General features: G+C 43.1%; 2 protein-coding genes across 3 annotated transcripts; one reads left to right on the top strand and one right to left on the bottom strand.

Annotated features, from left to right (window-relative positions):
* Positions 1-200: 200 nt before the first annotated feature.
* Positions 201-10,378, bottom strand: LOC137878907 (protein-tyrosine kinase 2-beta-like). Its single transcript, XM_068719413.1, has 30 exons — positions 10,205-10,378; positions 9,669-10,047; positions 8,806-8,984; positions 8,641-8,728; positions 8,342-8,421; positions 8,126-8,188; positions 7,925-7,979; positions 7,705-7,845; positions 7,542-7,613; positions 7,219-7,320; positions 6,837-6,954; positions 6,604-6,643; positions 6,382-6,413; positions 6,144-6,191; positions 5,916-6,010; positions 5,716-5,797; positions 4,648-4,748; positions 4,408-4,523; positions 4,198-4,298; positions 3,862-3,951; positions 3,247-3,451; positions 2,932-3,034; positions 2,663-2,710; positions 2,203-2,328; positions 1,855-1,887; positions 1,591-1,615; positions 1,379-1,419; positions 1,096-1,230; positions 854-934; positions 201-711 (listed from the first exon to the last, which is right to left on the bottom strand). The coding sequence occupies exons 2-30, from the start codon at positions 9,972-9,974 to the stop codon at positions 469-471; spliced, it is 2,949 nt and encodes a 982-aa protein (XP_068575514.1). The 5' UTR covers positions 9,975-10,047; positions 10,205-10,378; the 3' UTR covers positions 201-468.
* A 2,907-nt stretch (positions 10,379-13,285) lies between these two features.
* On the top strand, positions 13,286-26,987 carry arhgef7b (Rho guanine nucleotide exchange factor (GEF) 7b). Of its 2 annotated transcripts, XM_068719472.1 has the most exons (22): positions 13,286-13,640; positions 14,965-15,048; positions 17,760-17,844; positions 18,122-18,246; positions 18,357-18,561; positions 19,452-19,543; positions 20,514-20,608; positions 20,947-21,042; positions 21,352-21,474; positions 21,577-21,715; positions 21,805-21,864; positions 21,992-22,138; positions 22,270-22,356; positions 22,495-22,573; positions 22,701-22,837; positions 22,924-23,151; positions 23,311-23,404; positions 23,627-23,716; positions 24,129-24,278; positions 24,554-24,650; positions 25,016-25,070; positions 25,199-26,987. In XM_068719472.1, the coding sequence occupies exons 1-22, from the start codon at positions 13,476-13,478 to the stop codon at positions 25,319-25,321; spliced, it is 2,556 nt and encodes an 851-aa protein (XP_068575573.1). In that variant the 5' UTR covers positions 13,286-13,475; the 3' UTR covers positions 25,322-26,987. The 2 variants fall into 2 exon arrangements, with proteins under 2 accessions (XP_068575573.1, XP_068575574.1); XM_068719473.1 differs by lacking the exon at positions 24,129-24,278 and having other exon boundaries at positions 13,290-13,640.
* Positions 26,988-27,955: the final 968 nt, after the last annotated feature.

Here is a 27,955-nt window from a genome sequence, read left to right as displayed (position 1 = left end):
AAATGCAGAACAGAGCGTCCTACCGGAGAGCTCTGTGTGCGCTCGGCATCTGTTCAGCAGGGATGCCAGATTCATACTCTGCAGACACCTTTCGATAAGAGATTTTTACTTGGTGTTTTTCCAGTTTTTCCTCCTTCCTGTCTTTGCTGTTAAACGCTTTTTTTGTCTAATGATGCAAAAGGAAAAAACAACACAGAAAGTGCAAAATCACATTGTTTTTAATAGTAAAAAACAGTATAACTTTATTTCTTTTATACATTGTGGTAGTATAGTTTGTTTAACTTCAAGAAATGCTCAGTTTAACTTAACATGATTTGTAATTTTTTCAGAGAAAATACAAATATAATATGACATCTTTCATTCGCATGAGTACAGGAAGTGTTTCACACGAACTCCTCCACTCATTCTTCAACCTGAACATCGTGTCCGTGATTTAAACCAGAGTCTGTTCGATCAGCGAGGGGACCTTCATTCCCCGGAATCCTCTGCACCTTGCGATGCAGGTCTAGGCCTGGCCAGGTTGGCCCGGACTCGAGCCTGGTCCACGGCGTCCAGCAGGTTTTTGGAGTCTAGAGCCAGAGTGTGAGCGGCCGCCAACATCTGCCGCTGGCATTCCTCCTTCAGCGACGTCACCGAGTTCTGCTGGGCCAGTCTCATCTTGTTGATCAGCTCCCCTAAATCCTTGTTCAGCAGCTTCTTAGTGCCCTCGATCTGAGATGGAGAGCAGAGACGATCACGTGATACACCACCACATCTGTGTCCTGATTCAACACACTGCAGGTACCATCTCCAATCAACTAATCAAGCTATCGACCACACTGGTTGATGCAAAGAGAGGTGAAGTGAGGCTGACCTCTGTGGTGACCGAGCTGTGCAGGGAGGGCAGGATCTCATCCACGCTTTGGATCAGACTGCGGAGAGTGATCCCCACTGCCTGGAGGTGGATGAGGGAGACAAAGACAGGACAGGGGGGGGGACGGAGCGAGGGAGGACAGGAGGTGGAAGAGGGAGAGATAACCATAGCTTAGTTTACTGTGGTGTTTGTGTTTACAGCCACTTTTAACAGTGTTCTTACATGAGATAAAGACGGCCTACTTTGACAGCGTTGGGATACTCGGAGGCCGGCAGAGTGTTGACGTCGTTCTTCAGCTTGACCACCTGTCTCACCATCGCCATGACGCCGGTGTAGACCTGGTCACCTGATCGGTCCAGCTCAGCTGTGGGCTGAGGCTTCGACAACACAACACGACCAAAAAGCTCAGTTTCAGTGAAAAAAAAGTGTCTTGCCATTGGAACTTTTCTGGTTGTTTTTAACGGTTCTTTTCATAAGAAAGTAACAAAATCTGAGAACGTTTCCTCGGGGGGGGGGATTTTGTACCTGTGTGGCTGTGGGAGGCATCGGGGGCTTTTCTGGAGGACCTGAGGGAGAAAGAAAAAGCTGCATATCTGCACATTTTGTTTCCCCACACATTTTCTGCACTTTTTGCATATTCTATATGCAATTTATGGTGAAAGAAATGCATAGCGACATTGTTTTACATGAAGAGTGCAAGAGTTAAGACACAGTCAAGCCTGTTTCAGGAGGCTCACCATTTTCTGGGCTTTTTTCAGGAGGCTGCAAAAAAAAAAAAAAGGAGGAAGAAAACAGGATGTGATGTGAATCTAGCAATTTAAATGGTTTGAGTTTCAAAATGCATGTCAGGTCAGAGGTTGGGTTATTTCTGTGAATTGGCTTTTCATAAATTGGAGATGATGGAGAGGTTTCCAGGTTTGTTGCTGCCCCTTAGTGGTTAAAAAGTTAACTTTAATACAACTCTCAAATTAAAGAGGAAATAAAAACAAGATAATGAGTACCTTGATGTGTGAATCCACTCTCACAACAGGATCCTGCAGGAAAAAAAGCAGATGTCAGCGAATCCAGCAGTGGTTGCATAACGTAGGCAAGGTAAGGTCTGTTTTTCATGTGTCATGTGCTTGCCAAAGATCTTCCGCTTTCATGACACGTCACTCTCTTTCGTCACACTCTCGAGACCGCAGACTTCTTCCTGTGCTTCTTTCGAAGAGCAGTACAAGGCATGCTGTGTGTGTGTGTGTGTGTGTGTGTGTGTGTGTGTGTGTGTGTGTGTGTGTGTGTGTGTGTGTGTGTGTGTGTGTGTGTGTGTGTGAACCATTACATTACATTACATTTACATGAACCCTCACCAGTTGTCTCTCCTCCTGCTCCAGCCACTGTTTATCCATCAGCATCTCTCTTCTTTGTCTTTGTAAAGTGTCCTCCACTTGCTCTTTCTCTTTCTGCCACACCGGCCTGGTGTCCCTGTCTGTTCCCTACACACACACACACACACACACACACACACACACACACACACACACACACACACACACACACACACACACACACACACACACACACACCCTTTAAATGTCACTATTCAAGGCAGTATAACTTGATCGTTTGAATCATCTTTGTCTTTGATTTGTTCAGCTTTCACTCAAATTCTAGGAAATTATTTTGCTTATCAAAATTGAAGTTTTCCTTCAGTTAGATTTGGTCAGATATGAAATACAATGCATGACCTTGTAGCATGTTACTTCGTGTGTGTGTGTGTGTGTGTGTGTGTGTGTGTGTGTGTGTGTGTGTGTGTGTGTGTGTGGACACCTGTATGTGCGTGACTCGAGGAAGGGTATTGCCATGTATTCTGGATGGCTGGTGAGAGAGAGAAAGAGAGGACACGTGATTTTATTGGAGGTAATCTTTGCTACTTTTTAACTACCTCAGTCTTTTCCCTTTACTTCCACAAAAATGTCTGCTTGTGTTCCCTGGGTCCACATTACAAATATGAACAGGTATTTTAACATTGTAACGTCTAAATAAAACAAAATTCACTTCTATGCAGTTTTTCTGGTGAGCAGCATCGAGCTGCGTACCTTGGGCGGAGGCGCCGTGATCTGCTTCGGGTCGAGCGCTGATGCGATGGAGTGTGATCGGTCTCGCCTCCCCTCCTGCTCCAGCTCCATCCTGTGGGAGTCACTGACACACAAAACGCAGACATCAGTTAGTGTCATGACGTCAACGTTAACGTCTGTGTTAATTGACATGATGTCCGACCAATAAAAACATTGTCATTTGAATATACATATTGAGCTTGACCTGAGATCCCAGCATGCAAAGTTGAAAGAACAGATTTGAATCTCATTATCAGAAGTGTGGTATGGTAATAGAGGAGAGGAATGTGCGTGCACCTCAGGGAGCAGACGAGCTGGCTGAAGCTGGGCCGGGCGTGTGGCTCGTAGGCCCAGCAGCGGCTGAGCAGGGAGTAGACGGTGGGCGGGCATTGCTGCGGCTTGGGGAGTCGAACCCCCGACTCCAGCTGGTTGATCACCTGCCCGTTCTCCAGCCAGAAGAACGGCTGCTGGGCCAAGGAGAACATCTCCCACGCACACACGCCTGGTCGAACAAAACACGATTACTATTGTAATTCTTGAATCGTATCGGTTAGCCCTAGAATTCAAACGCAGTCTTACGTTAATCAACGTAACCCAGTTGAATGCTTGCTGTATACACAAGCAGATGTCAGAGTTATGCTTGTCTGTATATTAAAGCAGTATGTTTTACTTTTATGACAGAAATGACTTGAGGCGAGTGTAGACTTCCTCATAAATTATAGCAGAGTTGTGTTCGCTTCTGCCAATGAAAACAAAGAGGTTTCACAATTGTGGAACTAAATTTATAACTTTAGTTCCACAATTTAGTATTAAGTAAATACAAGTCCTGGCATTATACTGCCCACACATTCTGAGAATAAGTTAATCTTTATCTTCAGATGCACTACGGTATACATAAGATGTATTTCTCACCAAACATCCAGACATCACTAGCTGTGGTGAAGCGTCTGAAGTTGATGGACTCGGGCGCCATCCATTTGATCGGTAATCGACTTACGGAGGCTGCAGAAGAAGCATATTTGAAGAGAAATGGACAAAAAAACACACATGTACATGTGTCTTTAAAATAAAAAAAAGATTGAAATAATAAGAATGCAAGCAGGAGGTAAATAATACCCCAAATAAACTCCAACCTCCTTTCAGAAACTAGAAGATGTGAGGTTGAAATGAGTTGAAATCACAGACATTTGTGTGTGTAGTGAGTGCATGTGTGTGTGTGTGTGTGTGTGTGTGTGTGTGTGTGTGTACCTTTATAATACTCTTGTTCATCTACATAGCGAGACAGGCCGAAGTCGCCGAGCTTGACGCACTCAGGAGACGCCACCAAGACGTTTCTCACCGCTATGTCTCTGCAGCACACAGACGGAACAGAAACCAGACCCAATAATTATCCGTGTTGAAATAAAGACAGCAGAGTTGTGCTGTTTTTTTTATTACGGTTTTCTCTAATTGCGTTACCGGTGCACCATGTTGAGTCCCTCCAGGTAAGCCAAGGCTTTGCAGATTTGCAGGCAGTACAGTGTTAACGTTGCAGTGGTCAGGATGTACTGCTCCTTCAAGAGATAGCTCCCCAGCTGTCGGGGAAACAACAAGAACACTTCACACATTCATCTCATCCAGTATTACTGATATTCTGTACTGTTAGTTTAATCAGTAAATGCTTTACAGCCATTCAAACATGCAAATACAGCAACACACCTCTCCATGTTCAAGGAGCTCCATGACGATCCAGACAGGGTCGACCTCGATGACTCCGATTAGACGCACGATGTGGGGGTGATCCAGATTTTTCATCAAGCCTGCATCAGACAGAGCAGCTCGGGTGAATAACGTATCGCTTCGTGTAATGATTTATCAGTATCAGAGAAAGAAGACAGAAAAGGACACTACTGGAGAATAGACGGTACGTCTCTGAACCACTAGGAAACCAGGAAACCCAAATGTGTTGGTGTGAAAGAGCTTTTGCATGTGATGAATTGCAATCTTCCTTTTCTTGATAAATAGTTTACGCTTTCTCTTTCATACTTGCAAAGAGCAGTTCACCACCGGCAGTGGTTTTCAGTTCAAAAACTCAATGTACGTTAACAACAAAGCATTCAGCAACTAAAAGGCCGGGCATTTCCCTCCGGAGATGGTGGAGACCAAAACCGAGCTAAAAGGAAAGTAAACGTTGGATTTACTTTCTTCAGGTGGAGACAAACAGGCCTCTGAATGAATGTTGTCCTGTGGCTGCTCTATACGAACACTGTTTTCCAGCCTCAACATAACAACTATATAAGAAGAAGATATGTCAATGTGTCTTATCTTATCTTATCTTATCTTATCTTAACATTACGTGCAAATGTATCAATCACCTGTTATCCTCCTAAACCTATCCTTCGTCAGTCGTCTCTGAACATAAATCAAAAAAGCTCTCTTGTGTAGAACCCGAGGTTACCACAGGCTCCAGTCTGAGCTGTTTTTTTACAAAGCCACATCCAGGCAACAGGAAGCCGACTACTGCAAAGTTCTCTCTGATAAAACACGCAAAACACTGAAATGTTTTAAACTCAGACACTCCGCACTATTATCATTACATATCACTCCGAAAGCCATTGAAAGAATGATCAGTTTAATGTGAGAAAAATGTCGACATATCAAAAAGTTATTTGATGTCGTGATGGGAAAGTTTACACTTCCTGTTGTGAGCGTTTGTCAGGCTGTGCAGTTGCATCACACATCTCTGCATAACACCTGTGAAGCTTATAATCACTGCGACATACTCACCAGCTTCACTGAGAAATTTCTCCTTTACTTCAGCCGAGAAGTCCTTGCAGGTTTTGATGGCCACACAGATCCTCTCTCCCGTCTACAAACACACGCATGGACACGTTAACACTCACTCAGGTGGCATGATTTCATCAGGTGAGCAACAAATTTTTATAGATCCTTCAGTGTGACGACACAAAGACGACAGACCAACTCACTGGGCTTTTATAAACTCCGTCTTGAACCTCTCCGAAGAACCCCTCGCCCAAGATCCGACCCACAACGATGTCGTCTCTGGAGATCCTGTGCTTCTCTGAACACACATTAAGACACAGAGGGGAAGCTTGTGAAATCTGCTCTGCTAGAGACCTGGATGCAAATATTTGCACACTGAATATCATAAACAGTGACCTTTTCTTATTAATTTTCAGTGAAACACGACTCACCACCGGAGTCTTCTTTGCCCTCTGAAATCTCCGCATAAATATCCGAACCTGAGGTTAAAGAAAGATGTTGAAATTAAAGGTGTCTACTTTACATTTGTTGTTCTGTTTACAGCCGCAACCAAACAGGAAAAAAACAAACTTGAATCGTTGTTGAATAGTCCAAGTAAATTATTGCAGGCAGGATGTAAATTACAGTCCACATCTGATGTGTCATTTGTAAATGAGTCATGAGACTTACTCAGACCTCTATCAGGACTACTGGCACCGCCACTGGAAGAGAGAGGGAGACTTCTTTAAAGCAGCATAGCAGCATAACGTTATAATCAGCCTGTGACCTTTTGGTCCAGTAGACTGCAGGCATGAACATGAAAATATGAGCATGAAGGAGGAGGAAGGTGTGAAAATGAAACCCCAACGTGCTTCGCCTAAATTACTTTCCAATATGATTCATCACACTCACCTTTGTGGGATGTCAGGTAATTTCAGTCTTGCATCTCTCCCTGAAAGAATAACATTTTGGGTTTAGTTTTTTACTTAGGATTAGCAAATTAATCCTATTATTTGAACCAGTTGTTTGAAGTAAAGTCTTTATGATTCATGGAAAATAGGAGCCAAACGTATCCCCGGTTGTTTAATACAGAGGTGGTGCAGGTGTAGAATATGTTTTCGCTAACATTTATGACTCAAGTGTACCTTTGCTGGGCCGGATAATGAGCAAGCTCTCAGAGGCGCCTTCCAGCCGACAGTAGCCGTCGATCAGGTCGGCCATGTTTTCTGCCACGGCCAGGGAGGAGGTGTTCACCGACAGTGGCTGGAGGGGTTGAAGATACAAGATATTCAGTGTGGGTTGAACCGCTCCAACTTGCTCACCCACTTATAAGAGTGCAACTCAGAGGCCAGAGCACATGTGGTTTGTGTGAAACAGGGTAAACAGGTCTCCAGGAAGTCACTGAAGTCCACTTACCTCCCCTTTAAACCAAAACCTGTCATATCCACACTTTTGGTTTTTGTGCGGCTTAAACAAATGGTACTCTAATCGCCCCCAAAATGTTGACCTATTCCTTCGGGAAGTCACCTGTTTGGCTCCCTCTATGTGCACAGTGAGCAGAGCCTGGCCGTCACTCTCAGCAGAGCAGGAAATGCTGCGCACCTGAGAGAACGTGGCCAGACAGATGGGCTGCAAAAGAGACAAAGACGTTTATTAATATATACGTTATGACGTCTGCAAATAAGGCTGATTGTTACTGAGGTGTTGCCTGCAGTGTATTTATGTTTGCAGGGCTTTGCATACTCATCATATCATCATCATCATACAGTTGCGTTGGATATGTCATATCTCGTCATCTTTCATGTTGTCTGAATCTTACAAACCCTGAGAGATAGAGGGCTTGAGCTCACCGTGGAGTTTTCAGTTTGCTGACTGATGCCTTCAGGGCCGATGACCAGGTCAATTGTTAGATTCCAGCCGTGCTATAGACACAAGACATGCACGCACAAACGCCGTCAAAAAACGCAACATTTGGCTTGTCAGGAAATGACCTTCAATCACCCCCACGCTCACCACCAGCCTGCAGGCGAAGCGCTCCTGCGTGTAGCTGTAGCACTGGGCCAGAGTGGTGAAGAACCTGGCCATGCACTGGTCCTGCTTCAGAGTGGAGTAGCCCTGGAACGTCTGCTGGATCAGCCGGCGTAGCTGTTTGGGCTGAGGCGTTGCAATGCAGACAAATTATAATCGTACGATTTCTTTGCATCATGAGCTGCTGCTGTTTCAGCTCGTTTACCTTCATGCTGTTGATCAGCTCTCTGGGAAAGAACAGGTCCAGACCCACGTCCTTCCTAAAGGAGGAGAGTCAAAAGCATGCAGTCAGATATGCAAACACGTCAAGGGATTCAAACCAGGAGGCGTCTTGCTCATGCATCAACCATTTGTGCATAAAAAGACCTGGTGTTGATGCACACACACAATAACCCAAGTAACTTACTCTAATAGTTCAAAGTTGGACTTTTTCTCCAGTCCGTTTGGATTCATGTCTTTGTAGAACCTCCTGCAATGAACACAATGGATGTTTTGTGATTGTATAAACAGACAGTGTTTGATTTTCTCACTGAGAACATTAAATCTCCAGGCGTTTTGTTAGATCTGGAACACAGACATCTTTATTTTTAAGAGCGTGCATGAGGTGGAGGTTGTTCACTACCTAATTTCCAGACAACCAAGCTGTAGCGCCATCCCATCGCTGACTTTTGAGGCATACTGCCGCATGTAGTCACACCGTACCTAAGGGGTAAACACACACACACACACACACACACACACACACACACACACACACACACACACACACACACACACACACACACACACCTTCCATTGACTGCAGCCATTATAAACACAGTGCCATACCTAACCTCTTCCCTAATCTAAACCTAATCCTGAATCTAACCTCCGGGAAGAGATAGAGAGTCATTTGCAAGAGTAAGAAAATGTGTTACTGACCTGCTGGTAAAAGTAGAGCATTGTGGTTCTGTCCTCTTTGAATTCCTCCATGAAGTCTGACGGGATGTATCTGATCCTCAGGTCATATCTGTGCAAACAAACGGCACGGTTAGCTCCCCCGAGTGACTTTACGCTACAAAAGTACACACAGACTGAAGTGCTGACCTCCACTCGGCCTCCAGGTGCTGCTGCTCGTACCGCTGGGTGAGTTCGGACACCGTCAGGTCCGGGTGCAGCCAGTGCACCACTGAGGACTTGAGGTGTTTGAGGAGGAGGCAATAGCAGAGTCCGTGCGTTATATCTGGACCCACGCAGCCGCTGGACAGCACCACGTTAACGACATCCTGGGACAGAAATCAGTACACAGGGACGTCTGTGGGCATGTGGGCTTTCACAATGTGCTCAGAAACAGCAGCAGAGTGCAGTGGAGACGAGTATATTACAGTACATTAGAGGATAAAAGAGTTCAAAACGGTAAAGTACAGTAGAGTGCAGTAAAGTACAGAACAGAAAAATATTGAATACATTGCAGTAGAGGAAAGTAAAAAGTACTGCAAAACAGTCGAGCACAGTATTGTAGAAAGTAGAAAGTAGAAAACAGAATATTGCAGTGAAGTAATTAGATTATAATAGAGTGTAGCACGGTAAAGAACAGCTGAGTAAGTAGAGCACAATAGAGTCGAGTAGTAGTAATTATAGTACAGGAAAGTACAGTACAGTAGAGTACAACAGAGTACGGTGCAGTGAAGAAAAGTAAAACGTACTGTAAAGCAAACTTTATCATAGATTAAAGTGGAAAACAGAATGATTCTGTTTACAATAGAGTGCAGTACAATAAATTACAGCTAAGTAAGTAGAGTACAATGGTATAAAGTGCGGTAGCGCAGAGTAAAGTGCATGAGAATACAATAGAGCATGCTAAAGTCAAGCGAAGTAGAGGACAGCAAAGTACAACACAGAAGAGTACAACAAAGTGAAGTGCAGTAGAGTACACCGTAGTAGAATAACTAGAGTACAGTAGAGTATACCTTGACAGTCCATCCTTCCTCACAGCGGACCAGTTTGAAGTTCTTGCCCAGGTTGGAGCTGTTGCTAAAGAAACACACTTTGATGATCTTAACCGGGAAGATGCTGTCCCTGGAGACGGTGGCCAGGGGAGACGTATCCGAGGAATCTGACGGGTTGGTGGGAGACATGCTCCTCCAGTACAGGGTGCAACTGTCTCCAGACATCACACACACACACACACACACACACACACACACACACACACACACACACACACACACACACACACACACACACGCAGCGTGTATGCTACTGCATGCAGGCATACATTGCCGTCAAGCAAACATACATCATTTCACTCTCTTCCTTCTCTCTCATACATGAAGGGACGCATGGAAGCTGGAGACAAGAGACAGGAGACAGGAGACAGGAGACAGGAGACAGGAGACAGGAGACAGGAGTTGGACACAACAATCAACGATGATGCCGTTGGATTTGAAGAACATTTTGAAGAACATCCGAGTAAAGGATTCGACTGCGATCTGTCTGTACTCACCAAGTCCTGCACCAGCTCCAGAAACGTATTGTTTGCTTCTAAAAGTGAAGACAAGCCAGTGCCAGCGACAGACTGCATTCATGTTACTTTGCAAAGGGCAGATTTTGCTTCTCTTCGGCAGGTTAACAGAGCCGGATAGCACTGAGCCGTGCCCCTGAAGAAGAAGAAGGAACGCATCAGTGAGCGAAAGAGGAAACGACGCTTAACAGGCGTATAAGGAAGTTGAAGAGCGGCTTACAGAAACACTGACAGGACTGATGAAACCGCCCCCCCCCACCCCCACATGCAGTGGCACAGTCCAGCAAACCACACCACAACCCACCCCCAGCGGTGCACAAAGGGACAAGGCACAGAGTGCACTCACTTCCTCCTCCAAAAGTTCTGACGAGCAAAAGCCCAGAATAGGTGAAAAGTGGGGAGTCAGGCTTGAGTATTGACACGACATCTCTATCAACTCCTTCAAGAGAGCAACAATCACAACACAAGCTGATCATTCACAGGTTTTTAGCCACGCTGTGCTACATTCGGTACAGACATTCATGGTCCTCAGAGGATGAATCTGAAAGCAAATGCACTTTTAGAGTTACTTAAGGTCATGCCTTATCAAATGATGATTGTTACTTTGCACGTTAGTATATTCATAAATAGATAACTGCCCTCTCTAAGATGAAAAGCATTCATGCAAAGCTGCAGCACGACAGGTGCTGAACTTTTCAGATGCAGTGCGGTGAACACTGTGGCGGCCGCGCGGCTGTTGATGGAAAATTCTTTCCATTCTTTCAGATTCGACCTCGGTGGTTTAGTCGTGTCTTTGTTGACTCCGAGGTAAAGTTAGACAGCTCTCTTGTGTTGTGTGAGTGTGTGTGCGCGTGTGTGCGTGTGTGTGTGTGTGTGTGTGTGTGTGTGTGTGTGTGTGTGTGTGTGTGTACCTTCGTCGTTTTCAGGAAACAGAGGTTTTGTTTTTAAATTCAACTTTAATTCTTCAAATAGAAATGAAATCATTCAAATCTTAAGATTTAAATCAGCTTGCATACTATAATACCACTATTTTAAGGATTATGCAGACACATGGATGAAGGTTTGAAACTATGTGTCATCAGTGCAAATGTGTTCCAGCTCTGGCCTGATCACTGCCCGCCATTCTTTTATTCTCAGACCTTTGATGTAAATAATAAATCATAATTACTATTATTATTTAAAAACTTATATTACACGACAGCAAGAGAGAAATTAGTTAAATATGAGCCAACTAAGTTCTTCACACATGTAAAAGACACTGTTCTTTGAATAATCAGTGTGACATCCTGTTATGTAAAATATAGACATTTTTCACACTTACCACCCATTTCAATATGCCTCTGAACATAACACGTATTCAAGTTGTTGAAACTCTTACTTGACGTGGCTGGTGACAAGGAGCAGGGTGCAGAGAGCCCAGACACCGTGATGCATGATGGGCATTACTGACTGTGTAGCTGCGTTAGATGCATTCCCTGAATTGAATCAAAAGCAGTGTTACGCTGCAGTATTGCAGATCAATAATCACCTTCATACCCTGTTTTGGGGTTAGATTGATTGGGGGCAATTGTTCTCCTCTTTATTGTTGTTTCTTGTCAGCTAAAATCAAGGTATAAATGTTGAACAAATAGCAACTAAAATTTCAAAACTAAAGTCAACATTTTAGGTATATAATCACATCATTATATGAGTAATTTATGGGGTTCATAATGAGTTTTCATACATCATTGTGCTATTTATTTATTCCCTGTAATAAGTTTGACTTGACTTAATGTTGTAGTGTTGCTAAACCTATAACCTAAACTGTCAGCAGAGGGCGACACAGCCCAGTTAAACACAGTTGACAACAAGTCATTGAATTACTTATGTCATGCTCGTGCAGTCTCGGGAAGAAATCGACTTAACGCACAAGTTATGCTTCATTGAATAAACCAGTGCATTAGCACAATTTAGCCCCACTGCTGACGTATTCTGAACAATAACGATCCACTTTTCATGACGTAATTAATATCTAAGCGAAGCTTGTTTTAATTAGGAATATTTTAACTGATTTGCTTCTTCCTACAATAAATGAGCAACACGTTTTAAATGTGTAGATTTTTGAATGTAGTTCGGAGTTCTGCGTGGTTTGATCAGCCTGTTAGTCATCAATGGGACGGTCCTGCGATGTGCTGCGTCAAACTCAACAATAAAAGCATGGGATAAAGCGGAAGTTAGAGGGTTACTCTTCAAAGTAAAAGTGCAACACTAATTATTTATTAGTTATCTGGTTAAAGGCTTTGGTTTCTTGTATTGCAGCCCGGAGTTGGACACCATGCTCAGTGATTATTGTTAATATTGATATACAGGTATGGTAGCTTACTGAATAAAAAGGAAATAGAGACATTTTCATTTACACATTCCTTTTTATTTTCCATTCAACATTTCTAAACAAAAGGTGTTTCTGCAAAATTCAATTTATTGACTATTACTTTTAATATATTTATACTATGTGCAATTGTTATTTATGACTTATTAATATCGAATATATATTTAGGGCCCTATTTGTTTCTGAAATTGTTTCTGATTCAGAAAAGCTCAGATGATAGATGAACGGAAACACACAACATAGTGCCATGAATGATATATGATTCATTTTACAATGATTTTGTAGATGGTATGATAATAATACACACACATGTTCCTTTGTGTAGCCTTCTTATGCCTTTTGTAGTTAAATAATATGCCTTTATTGCAGCCACCTATACATTTAGACCATTGCATGTAAACAAGCATATAAAACTAAAAACTAGTGGGCAAAGAAGAAGAGAACAATGGTGATGATACAAACGGATCGTCATCTGTGAACAAACGCACCTGAAGTGTATGCTTTTAATTTAAAAACTGTCAAAGGAAGTCGCGTCTCAGAGTGCGTCACTTGACACTGGTCCTGCTGCCACAGTTGTGCACACAAGCAAAGGTGAGAGAGAGAGAGAGAGAGAGAGAGAGAGAGAGAGAGAGAGAGAGAGAGAGAGAGAGAGAGAGAGAGAGAGAGAGAGAGAATAAAGGAAGGAAGTACCTTTCTCATTTCCACATCTATTATTTTTTTTCTATTTTGGATCATCAGCCTGTGTGATCCAAACCAGTGCGCGTTGATGTTCAAACAAGGCGCGGCTGGCTGACCCTTCTGTCTCATTTCGGACGGACCACAAACAGGGGAGCGCGGTCACTGAAGCTGCTGCTGTTGTTGTTGTATGACATTGGAGATCCGGCCATGAATTCGGCCGAACAGACGGTAACGTGGCTCATCACGCTGGGAGTCCTGGAGTCTCCCAAGAAAAGCATTTCGGATCCAGAGGCTTTCCTCCAGACGTCTCTGCAGGATGGAGCGGTGCTGTGCCGGCTGCTGGAGCGACTCCGATCCGGGACGGTGGACAAAGTGAGTGGATTGAGGGACACAGGGCTGTGGAGGGGGACAAAATAATATGGGACATAAAAACATAGAAAACAAAATAAAAGCTAAATATATTCAGCCCCTAGGCTATATATGTAGACAGTGCATAAATAAACCTAATTATCCGAACATTCTACAGAAAAAAAGACGTTGAGAGTAGTATTTACAGACTTAAAAATGAAAATGCAATAAAAACATTGCCACACACGAATTCTTAGATTTTGTTTTCCCTTTGGCATTAAAGTATTTTGTCCTGTTTGTTGTATACAAAAAAATCAATTTAAAGTCAAAAGGGGTAAGCACTTTTTAGATATAATTTAAATATTAAAGTGTTGTACTATTACTTAAAGTAAAAGCCTCCTGTTAAAAGTGCTAATTTAATCAACAGGTTATGTGTTATCTCACTTGTATGTGCTCTTCTTTTTGAACCCTTTGTTTTTTTGTTTTATTGCAGGTATTTTCTATTCTAGAGATAAAAAAGGAAAGAAGATACGTGACATCTGATATGTAAATCTGATACCAGATCCGATTCCTGCATAGATTCATATTTAAAATTGCATTGCTGTGATACTAATAATTCTCATTAAAAGAACTACTGCAATACATACTACTAATACTGAATGTAGGCTAATTCCACTACTAATTAGTCCACTGTTAACCAGAGCTAAAACCAGTACGAGCCTGCAGTAATAAAGCTATAACCTCCCTCCTCTCTCACGCACACACGCACACACACACACACACACACACACACACACACACACACACACACACACACACACACACACACACAATGGACCATGAGCCTGTCAACGTCATATCCTCCTTGTTCTTATCCTACTTCCCTGTCAGATCTCTATCAAAGTAGCTTCTATTAGCTTCAACTCAACATAGAGGGAGGAATAGCTTCTTTCAAAATAAAGGCATACCTCGTTGTCAGCAGTGGTCAGCAGCTACGGATCACCCACTGTGCTATTTATTAAAAATACACTAGACCACAACAACAACCAGGTACCTTACTACTAACTGCAATAAAATAATGATTTTTGTAGCTTTTACAGAAAGTTCAATTTTAAACACAACATATATAAAAACGTACACAACGCCTTAATTTGAAAATTGAAACCGGAAGTTTAGCTCATTTTCTTTTTGCTAGCTTGATACTAGTAAGCAGCAGGTGGCAAGTGCACTAGCAACGCCTGGAATAAGATTGTTTACATGACGAAAAAACCTTTAACACCTTCATAAACAGTTTATTAACATTTTGTGTGAGTATTTTAAAGCTAATTTAGTGACTTTTTGTGTGTAGTTTTTCCAGGAACCGAGGGGCGACAGCGAGTGTCAGAGGAACGTTGAGGAGTTTGTTAAAGGCTGCGGGGCTTTCGGTGTGGAGGTGAGTTCATATTATCATAATATGTATTTATTAAAGCACTTACACAGTACGAAGCCTAGAAAACACATTACCCCATACCTACGCAAACATATTCATTGTTTATACCACCTTTTTGAAACGTACGTATCCTGCTGTTTATCAGTGACGTCTGTACGGTTAATGTTTAGCCGTTACTCCAGTTAACGGCTCGTGCAACAGGTATTGTACTCACGCGCAACCTGGAAACTTGCCTTTTATAAATCAATATGGCTGTTTCGGGAAATATCTTTTTCGAATATTAATTTAAAAATTGCAATTACGATACAAATACTGTGTCTCTATACAGTTAAACAATGGATGTTTAGTCAGCAAAGGTGTGTATATGTGAGAAGAGAGAGAGAGAGAGAGAGAGAGAGAGAGAGAGAGAGAGAGAGAGACAGTGAGACAGAGAGAGAGAGAGAGACAGAGAGAGAGAGAGACAGTGAGACAGAGAGAGAGAGAGAGAGAGAGAGAGAGAGAGAGACAGAGAGAGAGAGAGACAGTGAGACAGAGAGAGAGACAGAGAGAGAGAGAGAGAGAGAGAGAGACATAGAGACAGAGAGAGAGAGAAAGAGAGAGAGAGACATAGAGACAGAGAGAGAGAGAGATTTGTTCCAGAATTATTCGATTGCAGAACTAACAGAATTGGACCAGTTCTGGATGTTCAGTAAGGTGTGCATGGTGTCAGCGGGGGTGAAAAAGCTTAAATATTAGCACATGAAATGCTCATCATGCTGGATCTTTCAACCACAAAGCCACTCGACTCCTCAATGTTCTGATCTGAAGTCAGACACCTTGTCCTTTAGGCCACTAGGTTACACAACATCTGTGTGTTCGCACAACAGTGGGTCGAGCCAGGTTATATCCTGCCCCACAGTGGGTGTGTAGAGAGGGCTAGTGAGTAGTGTGGTATGCAAAATGACACCACACACACACACACACACACACACACACACACACACACACACACACACACACACATTTCGATCTTTGCTATGGAAAAAAGAGCAGGTTATACAACACAGGAGTCCCGGGCCTGTAGACCTTTAATAAGGTTTTGCTCCACACTTGGAGAATTATTTTTGATGTCCCTAACAGCCCAGTCAGTAACGAGGGGGGGAGGGTGGCGTTAAAGAAAATCCTGAGTCGGTGGTAAAGGAGCAATGGAAAAAGAGTGAGCAGATGAAATAGAGGGGACGAGTGGGTGGGCTGACGTAATGCGACACGTCAAGTAGTCTGTGGACCCAATCACGTTGATTAGAAGCATGTCGGCCATGTTGCTGGAAGCCGAGGGCCTCCTTCAGCAGCAGAGGAGTGATTCTCCCAGACACTCGCTGGACGGGCAGAGGACGAGCCGGACACCGTCTGTCCAACAGAGGGACGGTGTGAGTCCTGACTTGATTAACCGGACCTACACAATTAATCAGATCTTAAATCTATTAATCAAACTCAATCCGGTGGGTTATTGATTCTGTGCATTTACGTCTCCGCCGCGTTAAATCAAGCGCTCCCTGTTATCAGGTAAGCTGTTTGACCAATCACAGGCTGGGATTATGTTCTCTCTGCTTCTCACAGCTGTATGTGTTTCACTGTAACATGCAAGATGAACAAAACTGCGTTTAATATACAGTTATTAATATCTTGTATGTGGTATGCGGCATTACTGCTATTTATATGATGTCAAATTGTATTTATATTTAACTTTTAAGAATCCATTCTAATTTAAAGATGTTAACAAATATGTCACGTAGAACCGAATTCTTTCAAAGATCAATAAAGTGCTCTTTATTTCAATATCAACTGCACTTTTTCTCCCTTAGTGAGGTATAAGATCCTTCTGCGAGAGCTTTTCTTTGTCGCTGACATTCTACATGTGTTTCTTTTTAGTGTTGCGGCAGCTAAAATACCCAAAATGTGTACAAATGCAACCTTGGCGCTGGTACATTTCTACTGCAGCGGTGCATAGACAGCCTTGTTTTGTACCTTGGCCCAATGCCAGTGGGAGAGATGGGAGTGTGTGTTAACTGTTGGGTCCACACCGCCCTGACTACTAATCAGCCTGTGGATATAAATCAGACCAAGTGGGTTCTTAAAAGGAGGACTACATTAAAGAACGCCGTCGTTTTATCATCACACTAAAGAGACCTGCTCTTCACTATTCCTGGCTGCTCTCAGCTTTTTAAATAAAGTTTTTAAATCAGAAGTTTTCAAGCCCCACATGACCTCCACCTTCAGTGTGTGGTATACACACGATTAGGGTCTTTTGATTGTGTGTGTGTGTGTGTGTGTGTGTGTGTGTGTGTGTGTGATGGGATTACAAGGGGAAGCTCAGACTTTGAGTAATCCTGCTCCAGACTGCAGTTGGAGAAGAGACACAAACCCCCCACTGCACTTAGCATTTCTTCATTTTTAGGCTGTAGCATGCGTTCATAAAGTAAATTCTTAATGAGAATCGATGCGAGCTGAATACCAATATTCTATAGGAACACACTCACACCGTTTCTAAAGCATCGTTTTCTGTTGGATTCATTCAGTAAACCGTGTTCTGTGGTAATCGTTCATGTTATTATGATCACGAACATCTCTGTGTGAGATGCATGCGTGGAGATGTCAGCTCTGTGTCCTCTATACATGTATTATGAATGTGTGTTTGTGTTTGTCTCAAACTCCTCAAACTTTTTTCTCCCCTTAAGCCTTTCGAGGTTAATGACCTCCTGCAGGGACTGAACTTCTCCAAGGTCCTAAACTCCCTGGTGTCCCTCAACAAAGCTACCGAAGGTGAGATTATTGTGTTTTTACAAATTCTTTTTATTTTTCCCGTCTTTTGTTTACCTTTTTTTTTATAAATGCACTACATACTTGTGTCATTTAATTATTAAAATCAGTTCTAGTAGTAGTATCTTATGTGATAATGTCATATTACCTTGTACTGTATAAAATAATAATATATGCTCTTTAGGTTCATTGTTGGTATTAGTGTCATTATAAGGGTTTATAATGAAATTTAGATCTTTTAATTGTTTAACTTGACTGTTAATTGAAACACTGTGTGCAGATTTAGGTGTTTCTGAAGACAGTGTGTGCGTGCCGCACTCCTCACACTTGAGGATCAAGTCGTTTGACTCTCTGAACACTCAGAGTCGCTCCTCCAAAGTGCTGCAGCCTCAGTACCGCAGCCTGGTGAGTTAACGACGACAACAACAACAACAACAACAACACATCTGAGCAATGTGAGCAGACAAACAGTGACTGGGTCAAGATGTACAGCACTGATAACGGTCTGTCCTCAGGACATGTCGGAGGGCGGCGGGTGTGGCCACGCGCTGTTCAAGGCGCGCTTCACCTTCCAGCAGACCAACGAGGACGAGCTCTCGTTCTCCAAGGGCGACATCATCAGCGTGAGCCGGCAGGAGGAGGGGGGCTGGTGGGAGGGATCGCTCAACGGCCATTCTGGGTGGTTCCCCAGTAACTACGTACGGGAGCTGAAAGGAAGCGGTGGGTGCAGTGGCTGCTCTAGATTCAGATTTGAGACAGAGTTTACGCTCTTGTGTTAAAGATGATGCACATGCTGCTTATCAAAGATCTGAGACTAGACCCAAACCTCTACCTCTTTCAGTTGCAGCATTATTTCTTCAGGAAGTAGGCCTAATTATCCTTTAAACATATCGTTACAGCTCATTTGTGTGTGGCTCGTATTCTTGTCCTGTGCATGTAAGAGCCGTTATCCTCCTGGTTTGATCGTGTTGCTTTCTGAGGAGAGGAGGCAGGGACGAAGGAAGGAAGCTCCACACGCACACAAAGACAGGAAGTGCCTGAGCTGCTGTATAGAAAAGGAACTTCCTGACTTAATGCTCACAGCAGAAAACAGGGATCATGATAACAGCCATTCCACACTGAGGAATGGCAGCAAATGCACATGGCCAGAGGGAGTTGTTGGACCCAAGATTAGGATGATGAATTGGTGGCCACATGTGCCTGTTATCTTGATATACTGACATACGTAGTCGATTCAGCTGCAAGTGGCTTTTTATGTTCTCTAGTCAGTGAGATAATAAGTAGATCAAACTCCCCAGTATCTAGAAAACGCTTATTACTCTTCTGGCTTTACATTGCAATGTCTGCGAAGGACAATAGTGAAGTGAAGGATGTGACAGCATGCGCTATTGTTGGCCGTACAATGTTGAAAAAAATAAACAGGGCCGTGTAATGACATTGTGCACTCAGAGAATTGCTTTAAAGCATCCAATCATTGGTTGTCCTACATGCTGTAGAATATATGCACACAACAAGTCATGTTCTTGATTAGTTCGGCTACGTTGCTGCTCAGCATTTGATTGTAACTTGATGTAACCTGCTTGTTTCTCTCCCTCTTTCTTGCTTTATAGACAAGACATTAGACAAGCCAAAGTCTGGGACCTTGAAAAGCCCCCCCAAAGGTTTCGACACCACCATCATCAGCAAGACCTACTACAACGTGGTGAGCATCGTGTCCTCAAGCAACTGTGTTAGACCTGGTTAATGAATTCTGAAGACATCATCTCCTTTGTTCTCTCCCGGTTAGACTGATGGAGTGAACCGAATTAACAGATCGTTCTCACATGTGTGCCTGCTTTTTGTTCAGTCAATAATGTTTCATCCGCACATCCAATTAATGATTGTGTGGCTGCGTCTGCGTGTGTGGAGGCTGCACAGCACGCCTGTGTGGGAGTGCAGCAGATGTAATGTAGGTTATTTCTTCCGTCCCACTGGTTTCTGGGGCAGCCTTGCCCCGGGGTTGGCTTCTGACAGTGTGTGTGTGTGTGTGTGTGTGTGTGTGTGTGTTAATAATGCAGCAAGCTGCGACAGTCTCTTTAGACAGTCCATCTCTGGTTGGGGTACCTGAGCCTCTCACTCACACACGCTGCCTGAAGTCAAAGCTGTTCCAAGAAAATAAAAAGCAAAACAAAAAGAAGATATAAATAAAAAGTTCTTCTAATGGACAGAGCAGAATATTGTAGAAGCAGAAGACGCAAACTTTGGGCTATTTTTGTTTGAGTGCGTTTGTGCAGTTTGCTTATTCTTGTAGCCCAAAGCCTTCAATGTCCCCCTACACATCTATGTTTTATGATATTTATTTGAGGTCCAAACCTGAGGGGAGACCAAGCAACATGTGTCTGAAATTCCACAATTCATTAGCAGAACCCTCACTCCTCAGAGGCTGTGATGTGGTGGAGTGATGAGCCAATTAGTGGAGTCAGACCCATAGAAAGCTACTGGTGTTACGGCTCCCATCGGGTCTGATATCTCTCTCCATTAGCCTTTTACAAAACACATCTCCTACTAATAAGCGAACAGCTCGGAGAGTCATTTCGCCTTAGCGAGAGCTTTTGTCTAACATTAATGGAAAATCACTCACTGTAATTAATATAAAAGTCTCTGTGTGGTTTTGTGGTCCGTGTCCACCTCAGGTCCTGCAGAACATCCTAGAAACAGAGACTGAATATTCGAGGGAGCTCCAGAGTCTCCTGGGCTCATACCTGCGCTCACTTCACCCCACAGACAGGTTTATTTTTACACTTTTATTTTTACACTGTTTAATTCAACAGAGTCAGATGTTAGAGCATATCTATTGCAATACCAATATAATCTGTCAAATTTGACAGAATATAAGAACACACTGTATATTATATGCATACTGGATGTGTCCTTTGTCCTACATTATACACATATAAATATATTACAAAATGCATGAATTATTATCCGAGAGCTTCACAAGCATAATGATTTATTTAAACTAACCTTTTATTGAAAATGTCAGCGATCCATTATGACTCTCCTCTCCTCTCCTCTCCTCTCCTCTCCTCTCCTCTCCTCTCCTCTCCTCTCCTCACTGTATTGCAGACTCAGCAGTGTTGACATCAGTCACATTCAGGGAAATCTGGAGGAGATCTCAACCTTCCAGCAGATGCTGGTTCAGTCCTTGGAGGAGCATACAAAGTCAGTGCTCTGATCTCCTTCTGTCTGCTACAGATGCTGCTGGAACATAGTGTGATAATGAACTTGTCAAATGATAATATGACGTCAATAACTGCGTAAAAAAATAAGTTTTGAACCTCCTCCGGCTTCTCTTCTAAACCAGAGGGGCGCTGAAGCTCAGACCTGGTATTAGTTTCATGTAGGCAGTTAATAGAGCTACAGTGACATCTAGTGGTAGACTGAAGGAACTGTCTGTCTGAGTCCTGTGTCGATGCAGTCAAGAGAGATAGAACGGTGATAAAGTGTCTTTGTGATCCCGTGTCTGTGTAGACTCCCAGAGAACCAGCAGAGGATCGGGGGCTTCTTCCTCAATCTCATGCCCCAGATGAAGCTCATCTATGTGGCCTACTGCTCCAACCACCCATGTGCTGTCAATGTACTCATACAACACAGGTACAGTCAGAGATATGCTATTTCGTCTTGTGTGTTAGTTCCTATAGCATGTGAATATATTGTGTGTGTGTGTGTGTGTGTGTGTGTGTGTGTGCATCACAGTGAGGAGCTGGGGGAGTACATGGAGTCTAAGGGGTCGTCCTCTCCTGGGATCCTGACGCTGACCACTAGTCTGAGTAAACCCTTCACCAGACTGGAGAGGTACCCAACGCTGCTGAAGGAACTGGACAGACACATGGAGGTGAGCCACCTGTCTGTCTGTGTGACTATCCAAATAAATAACACAACAATGAGCTCAGTGAAAAGTGTCTTTTCTTTCCTTTGTCTCAGGACCAACACCCTGACAGAGCCGAACTCATTGCTGCCATGATGGACTTTAAAAACTTTGCAGTAAGATAGAAACAGTGTGACGTTACACCTCGGTGTTACTCATGGAGGTGTACGGAGGAACTGTATTGATTTGAGTTTTTTGTGCATTCATGTGCCTCTGAATGCTTCTACGTGTGTGTGTGTTCAGACTCAGTGCCAGGAGGTGAGGAAGAAGAAGGAGCTGGAGTTGCAGATTTTAACAGAGCCAATCAGAAACTGGGAGGGGGATGACATCAGGACTCTGGGCCCCGTTCTCCACATGTCCCATTCTACAGTCCGCACGCAGAACTGTCAGGTACGGACACTGACTTATTGACCTAAACAGGCCTCATGTTGCATTCAGACCCAAAACGAACACACAACACTGTTGTGTTCAAGTGACCACAAGAAAGTAAGTTAACGGTGTTTTTTGTCTTTGTTTTTCAGGAGTCAAATGAACGCTACCTCGTCCTCTTCCCTCACTCTCTGCTCATGCTCTCTGCCAGCTTGAGGATGAGTGGGTTCATCTACCAGGTATGTTTAAACTTGAATGATGATTTAAAGCATAAAATCGTTCCCTGCAGCATTTAAATGGGTTTCGGTCTCTTCGTTCAACTGGTTTACACACGTGTGTGTGTGTGTGTGTGTGTGTGTGTGTGTGTGTCTCCATAGGGAAGGATACCACTGTCCGGGATGCTCATCTCCAGAATAGAAGACGGAGAAAACCTGAAGAACGCTTTTGAAATTTCTGGTCAGCCCTTTCTGTCGTCATTTGAATTGTCTATTCTGGCAGAATTTGGTATTCACAGGTATACACACTGTACTTGCACTTGTTTATTAGTATAAAAACAACTGTGTGTGTTGTTGTTGTTGTTCAGGAGGCCAGTGTGATCGGGTGCAGGTGGCCTGTAACAGTCAGCAAGAGCTACAGGAGTGGCTGGACCTTCTCACCAAACACACACACACTCCGGCCACGCACACACACTCACAGAAGCCTCAGTCCGTCTGTCACACGGTAAGTCCTCAGCTGATCCACTTCACTGCCTTCATACAGCATCTGTTCTTTCCTGTTTTCTATCACCTCTTCTCCGCTTCTCCCAGTTGCCCTCTCAGCCCGCCACTCCCTCCAGACACTCGGAGTCTCGTGGAGGGAGCATTGGACACACCTACCACACCCTTCCCCATCCCTCGTCATTTGGGACGGCCCTCAGCAGCAGCAGCCCTATGTGGGGGCCCCTGGAGCCACCGAGTACCCCGAAACCCTGGAGCCTGAGCTGCCTTCGCCCTGCGCCTCCCCTCCGGCCCTCGGCTGCTCTCTGCTTGAAGGAGGTGCTGTACACATATGGCATATTAAAATGTGTTGCTCAGAGTGGGAGTAAGGGACCTAAAAGGGTTCTTGAGGATGTTTTTTTTTTATCCTATGAGTCCTGTTGAATTGGACTTGGAGCTACATTCCTACTCAACATATTTCTGTGTCTTTGTTTGTAGGATATGAGTAAGAGTCCTAAAAACATGAAGAAGCTTCTGCCTAAGAGGAAGCCAGACAGGAAACCTTCAGAGGAGGACTTCACCGTCAGAAAAAGTAAGTATGCAAGTCAGCAGTACTTCACTCCTACGTGAATGAACAATGTTTCCTTAAACTTAAAAAAATTTGTTTAATTCATTGGTACACATTCTATTGCCTTCACGTAGGCTTCCGTTACTTAAATATAAATAAATATATATATATATATAACAAAGTTAATAGCCAATATCCACATGTGAAGTCTCTCACATGTCCTTCTGTCCTCTCCTTGTCTCTCAGGTACAGCAGCTCTAGAGGAGGACGCTCAGATACTGAAAGTGATCGAGGCGTACTGTACCAGCGCCAAGACACGACAGACGCTCAACTCCAGTGAGCGCACACACACACACACACACACACACACACACACACACACACACACACACACACACATGCTCACACACTGTCTTATTGCTAACCGTCGTTTGTTCTCTGCCGTCGGCTCTAACAATGTTTTTCTCTCTCCTCTCTTTTTCATGTCTGCCCTTCCTCTGCTTTCCTCATCCATCCTGTTTTTTCATTAACTATTTCATCCATACGTTTGGTTTCATCGTCCTCCTTTTATTATGAATGGTGTCTTACTCTTGTTTCCCTCATTTTAACTTGGTTTTGCCTTTTGTTTCTGGTTAAAATCTTTTTTTAATTTATTTACAACTTCACTGTGGTTTGCCCCCCCCCCCCCCTCTGACATTCAATTTGGTTTGTTCAAACCCCGTCTATTGCTGGTTACTTTGTGGTACAGCCTGGCAGGGGACTGACCTCATGCACAACCACGTGCTCGCTGACACCAGCCTCACCGTCGCTGGCAACCTGCCATGTTCTGACCAGTCAGAGGACTCGGATTATGACAGTCTCTGGACCGCCACTAGTTACAGGACTGCCTCATTTTCTCGTAAGACATCGGTGTCTGACATGCTTAGCGAACCGGCTAGCTTACAGCTAGGAACAGAAGTATCTATATATCCTCCCAAACATTTCCTCTGCTGTGTGTGTGTGTGTCGTTGTGTACAAGCCTCTGTGTACAGTAGATTCAGTAAGCAGATACCCCATAGTACAGTATATTTAATGACCGGATGTGTGTCTGTTTTGTTTGTTTGTGTGCATATGTGTATGTGTGTGTGCATCACGCAGGGTTAATAACTTCCACTGTTGTCACTGTTCAATCAGGCTCCAGCAGGAAGGACGTGCACATGTTGTTCCCAGAGGAGGAGAAGATCATCGTGGAGGAGACCAGGAGCAACGGGCAAACTGTAGTGGAGGAGAGGTGAGAGGGGAGCGACGAAGGTGTGTTTTTTATGTCTTCTCAACATGAGGATAAGTTAAGCTTTAATAGCGGAGACTGTGGGGACAAAGAACAGCAGCAGCAGCAGCAGCGAATAAAAGGATGCAGCATCAAAAGATACAACACAGAGGAAAAGGGGAGATTCTGAACTCACAATGAAACCAATCACAACTCAAGCACACATTTAGAAACTTTCCAAACTTGTAAGCATTCAAAGCATGTATGGCCAAGAGTCAAAGTGGAAACAAACCACCATGTCAGTATGTGAAATGATGTAAAGGGTATTTCACAGTTGGTATCAGGCTGCAGTCAGTGTGTGTCGGAGTAAAGCTGTTCTGTTCCTGCAGGAGTCTGGTGGACACTGTGTACAGTCTGAAAGATGAGATCCAGGGGCTCAAACAGGTGAGTCTGCTGAATGTATTAATGACCTGAGCTTATCTCATCAGTGACTCGTTAAAAGGTTCAAACTTCTGTCCAAGAACCAATAGAGATATTCCTCTCCCTTCCTGTCATTCTTCGTCTCTCTCCAGGACAACAAGAGGATGAAGAGGACGCTGGAGGAGGAGCAGCGAGCGAGGAAAGAGCTGGAGAAGATCGTCAGGAGAGTTCTGAAGAACATGAACGACCCCACCTGGGATGAGACTAACCTCTGAGATCAATATGGATCTGATCACCACGGACAAGACCGACTTTATGACTTGATAATGACCAAATGAACCGTGCCAGAAGCTGCCAATTCTTCCTTCAACACGTCTTCACCATTTTCACTTGCTTTGTAACAAACTGTGGACCAAGAGAAAAATGCCCGCCAGCCAACAGCAAAGCCATCCCAACAGACCGAAAAGCTGTGAAGCCAAATTAGCTGGTAGGTATGATGACATCACTTCCTGTCACGCTCCTTTACTTTTTCCCACAGCCTTGTTCGGAGCAAAATCACTGTTTTCTTTCCACTTTTTCTCATCGACCTGTGTATTCGTCTTTCATTCCTCCTTGTGCTTATCTGCATAAAGTATGACATGTCGCTATTAGAAGGACAGTATTTTATTGACTGGCCTCGTGCATGAAATAAACATTTCAAAGAGATGTGAACTTTAAATAGACATCCACACTCCTCATTTCATTGGCAGCCATTTCTATTTTATTGTATGATATATTTTTCTTGATTCTAACAAACTATAAAGTTGGTGTATTTCTGATATCAAATACAAAGTGTAGTACGGCCTAAATTTAAAGTAAACCATAATTTATCAGCACTTAAAAGTGAGGGATTGCTTCCTGGGACATGCAAGTTTCAGGTGATTATTTTGATTATTTAAAATATATATAATATTTTTTTATTATACTTCTATTTCAAGGTGCATATTCTTGCAAATAAACACTTGAAGCAACATTTAAAAGTTTAAGAAACCCTGATTCAGGAGGAAAATATGGGCGCTTCTATTACAGTTGATCAAAATAAAATCAAGAAGACCTCAAAGCCCCACGCCACTACAAATCCAGGCTGCTGTGGCTCCATGCAAACATGACTCACAATGTAAAGGCAGCTGAGGCGTTAACTAAATGTTTAAAAATGCAGAGGTTCACGCTTCCCTTAGTCACTTGGAATAGGGTCCAGCTAAATGTTCCACCTGTAAGTCCTTTCATTGTTCAACACTTCACAGAAGTTGTATTTATGTTGAACTTTTCTAAACTACTGGCACCTTTTTTTGCTCCAGCTGTCTATGTTATGATGGTCAGAAGGAGGAAGTTATTAATGAGACAAATAGTAAAGTCAAATACTGCACTGAAGCGTTAATGTTTAGTTTCTCCTAACAGGAGCTAAAGAATATATTCACAGCTCGCCAGCCCGCTGCTCTTTCTGTTTCAAGACCAAATCCCAAGCAATACAACACTGGAAAATGTTTTTTAAATTATTTTTACAATGTCAATATGCAACTTACCGTGTAATGATTTCTTATTTTTATATTTATGATTGTGTTTCTACTCTGGTTTTGATTTGTAACACTGCTTCTTTTCTACTTGACCTGTTTGATGATTTGTGCAGCATATCTCTCATGAACGTTGTGAGACGTGCCTTGGGGGAGAAGAACATTTCACTTTGCTAAAGTTATTATTGAAATTAGAAACCACACTAATGCAAGCTATGTGATACAGTTTGTCAATCATTGACTCTAACTTATGTATTTAAATGAAAGTGACTGATGTAAATGTATTGCGTGTTCAAATGTGATGATGGTGATTACAGTAGTTACTATGACAAGAATCATCCCCCCTCTATTTATTTCACCCATTTGTCTGTTAATAAAATGTTGAATCAAACAGTTGTCTAGTAAATCTATATCTCTCTGCAGCTAAAACATTAATAAACCAACATACAGTGACATGCATGAAAGGTTGTACTAATTATTTCTCACACAAACGCATAATGCAGTTCTCTTACATAAACAGATCACAGGCAGCTTCGACATATTCATATTAGAATGCTGTCTTTGATTAAATATGTATTTGTCTCTTAAATTCCCGAGTTCCCTCACATGAGTGAAACAGCGCCCCTGCTGTTAGTGGTCAGAGTAGAACATTACACCCTCAAACGTGGGTGAAACAGCGCCCCCCTACGTTTTACGTACAATCAGTGTGGCCAGAAAGAGTATTGCAGGCTTATTGCGGTCTACCTGGGAGCACAGGTGGAAGTCGTTATCCCTAATTAAACCTAGTTAAGTATCAAACAATCAAGCAGCTTCTGTAAGGCCACCGTGGAACTGAGCGGAGACGTCGCTGGAAAAGAAAAGATGAAGTTATTAGTGAAACCGGACAAAGTCTGTCAACACTACAAACAAACGGAAAGTTAACACGGTAATTTAAATTAAACAACCGTTTAGCTTCCAGTGAAAGTAACGTTCGCTAGTTACCCGGTGTTGCTAATGATGTCTGCTAACGTGCTAACAGCCACAGAGAGGAAACAAACAAACAAGAAGACTGTCAACAGAGAGGAAGAAGACTTCTGTCAACAAACAAACAGACTTTCATAGCAGTTGGACATCAATGAACATCTCCATGAAAGAAAGGAGAATTGACATCGACAACAAATGTGAGTAATATACACTTTATCTCTGTTTGTCTCTTTGATTGCTGGTTCATTTCCTGATGTTTAAGTGTCTCGCGTGGGTGTATTAAACTCTGCATTGTGTTGATGTTATGCAGGTTACTCTCTATAAGTCATGTATTTGATACATGCATTGATACTTTTGTGATGTAAACTATGAATGTTTTCTCAGTATTCAGCACTG

Source organism: Cebidichthys violaceus, unplaced genomic scaffold (genome assembly GCF_023349555.1).
Source record: "Cebidichthys violaceus isolate CVI_PGR_0920_01 unplaced genomic scaffold, fCebVio1.0.p SCAF_24, whole genome shotgun sequence".
NCBI classification, from domain to species: Eukaryota; Metazoa; Chordata; class Actinopteri; order Perciformes; family Stichaeidae; genus Cebidichthys; species Cebidichthys violaceus.
The sequence above is the reverse complement of the archived record's forward strand: the minus strand, read 5'-3'. Positions and strand labels throughout refer to the sequence as shown.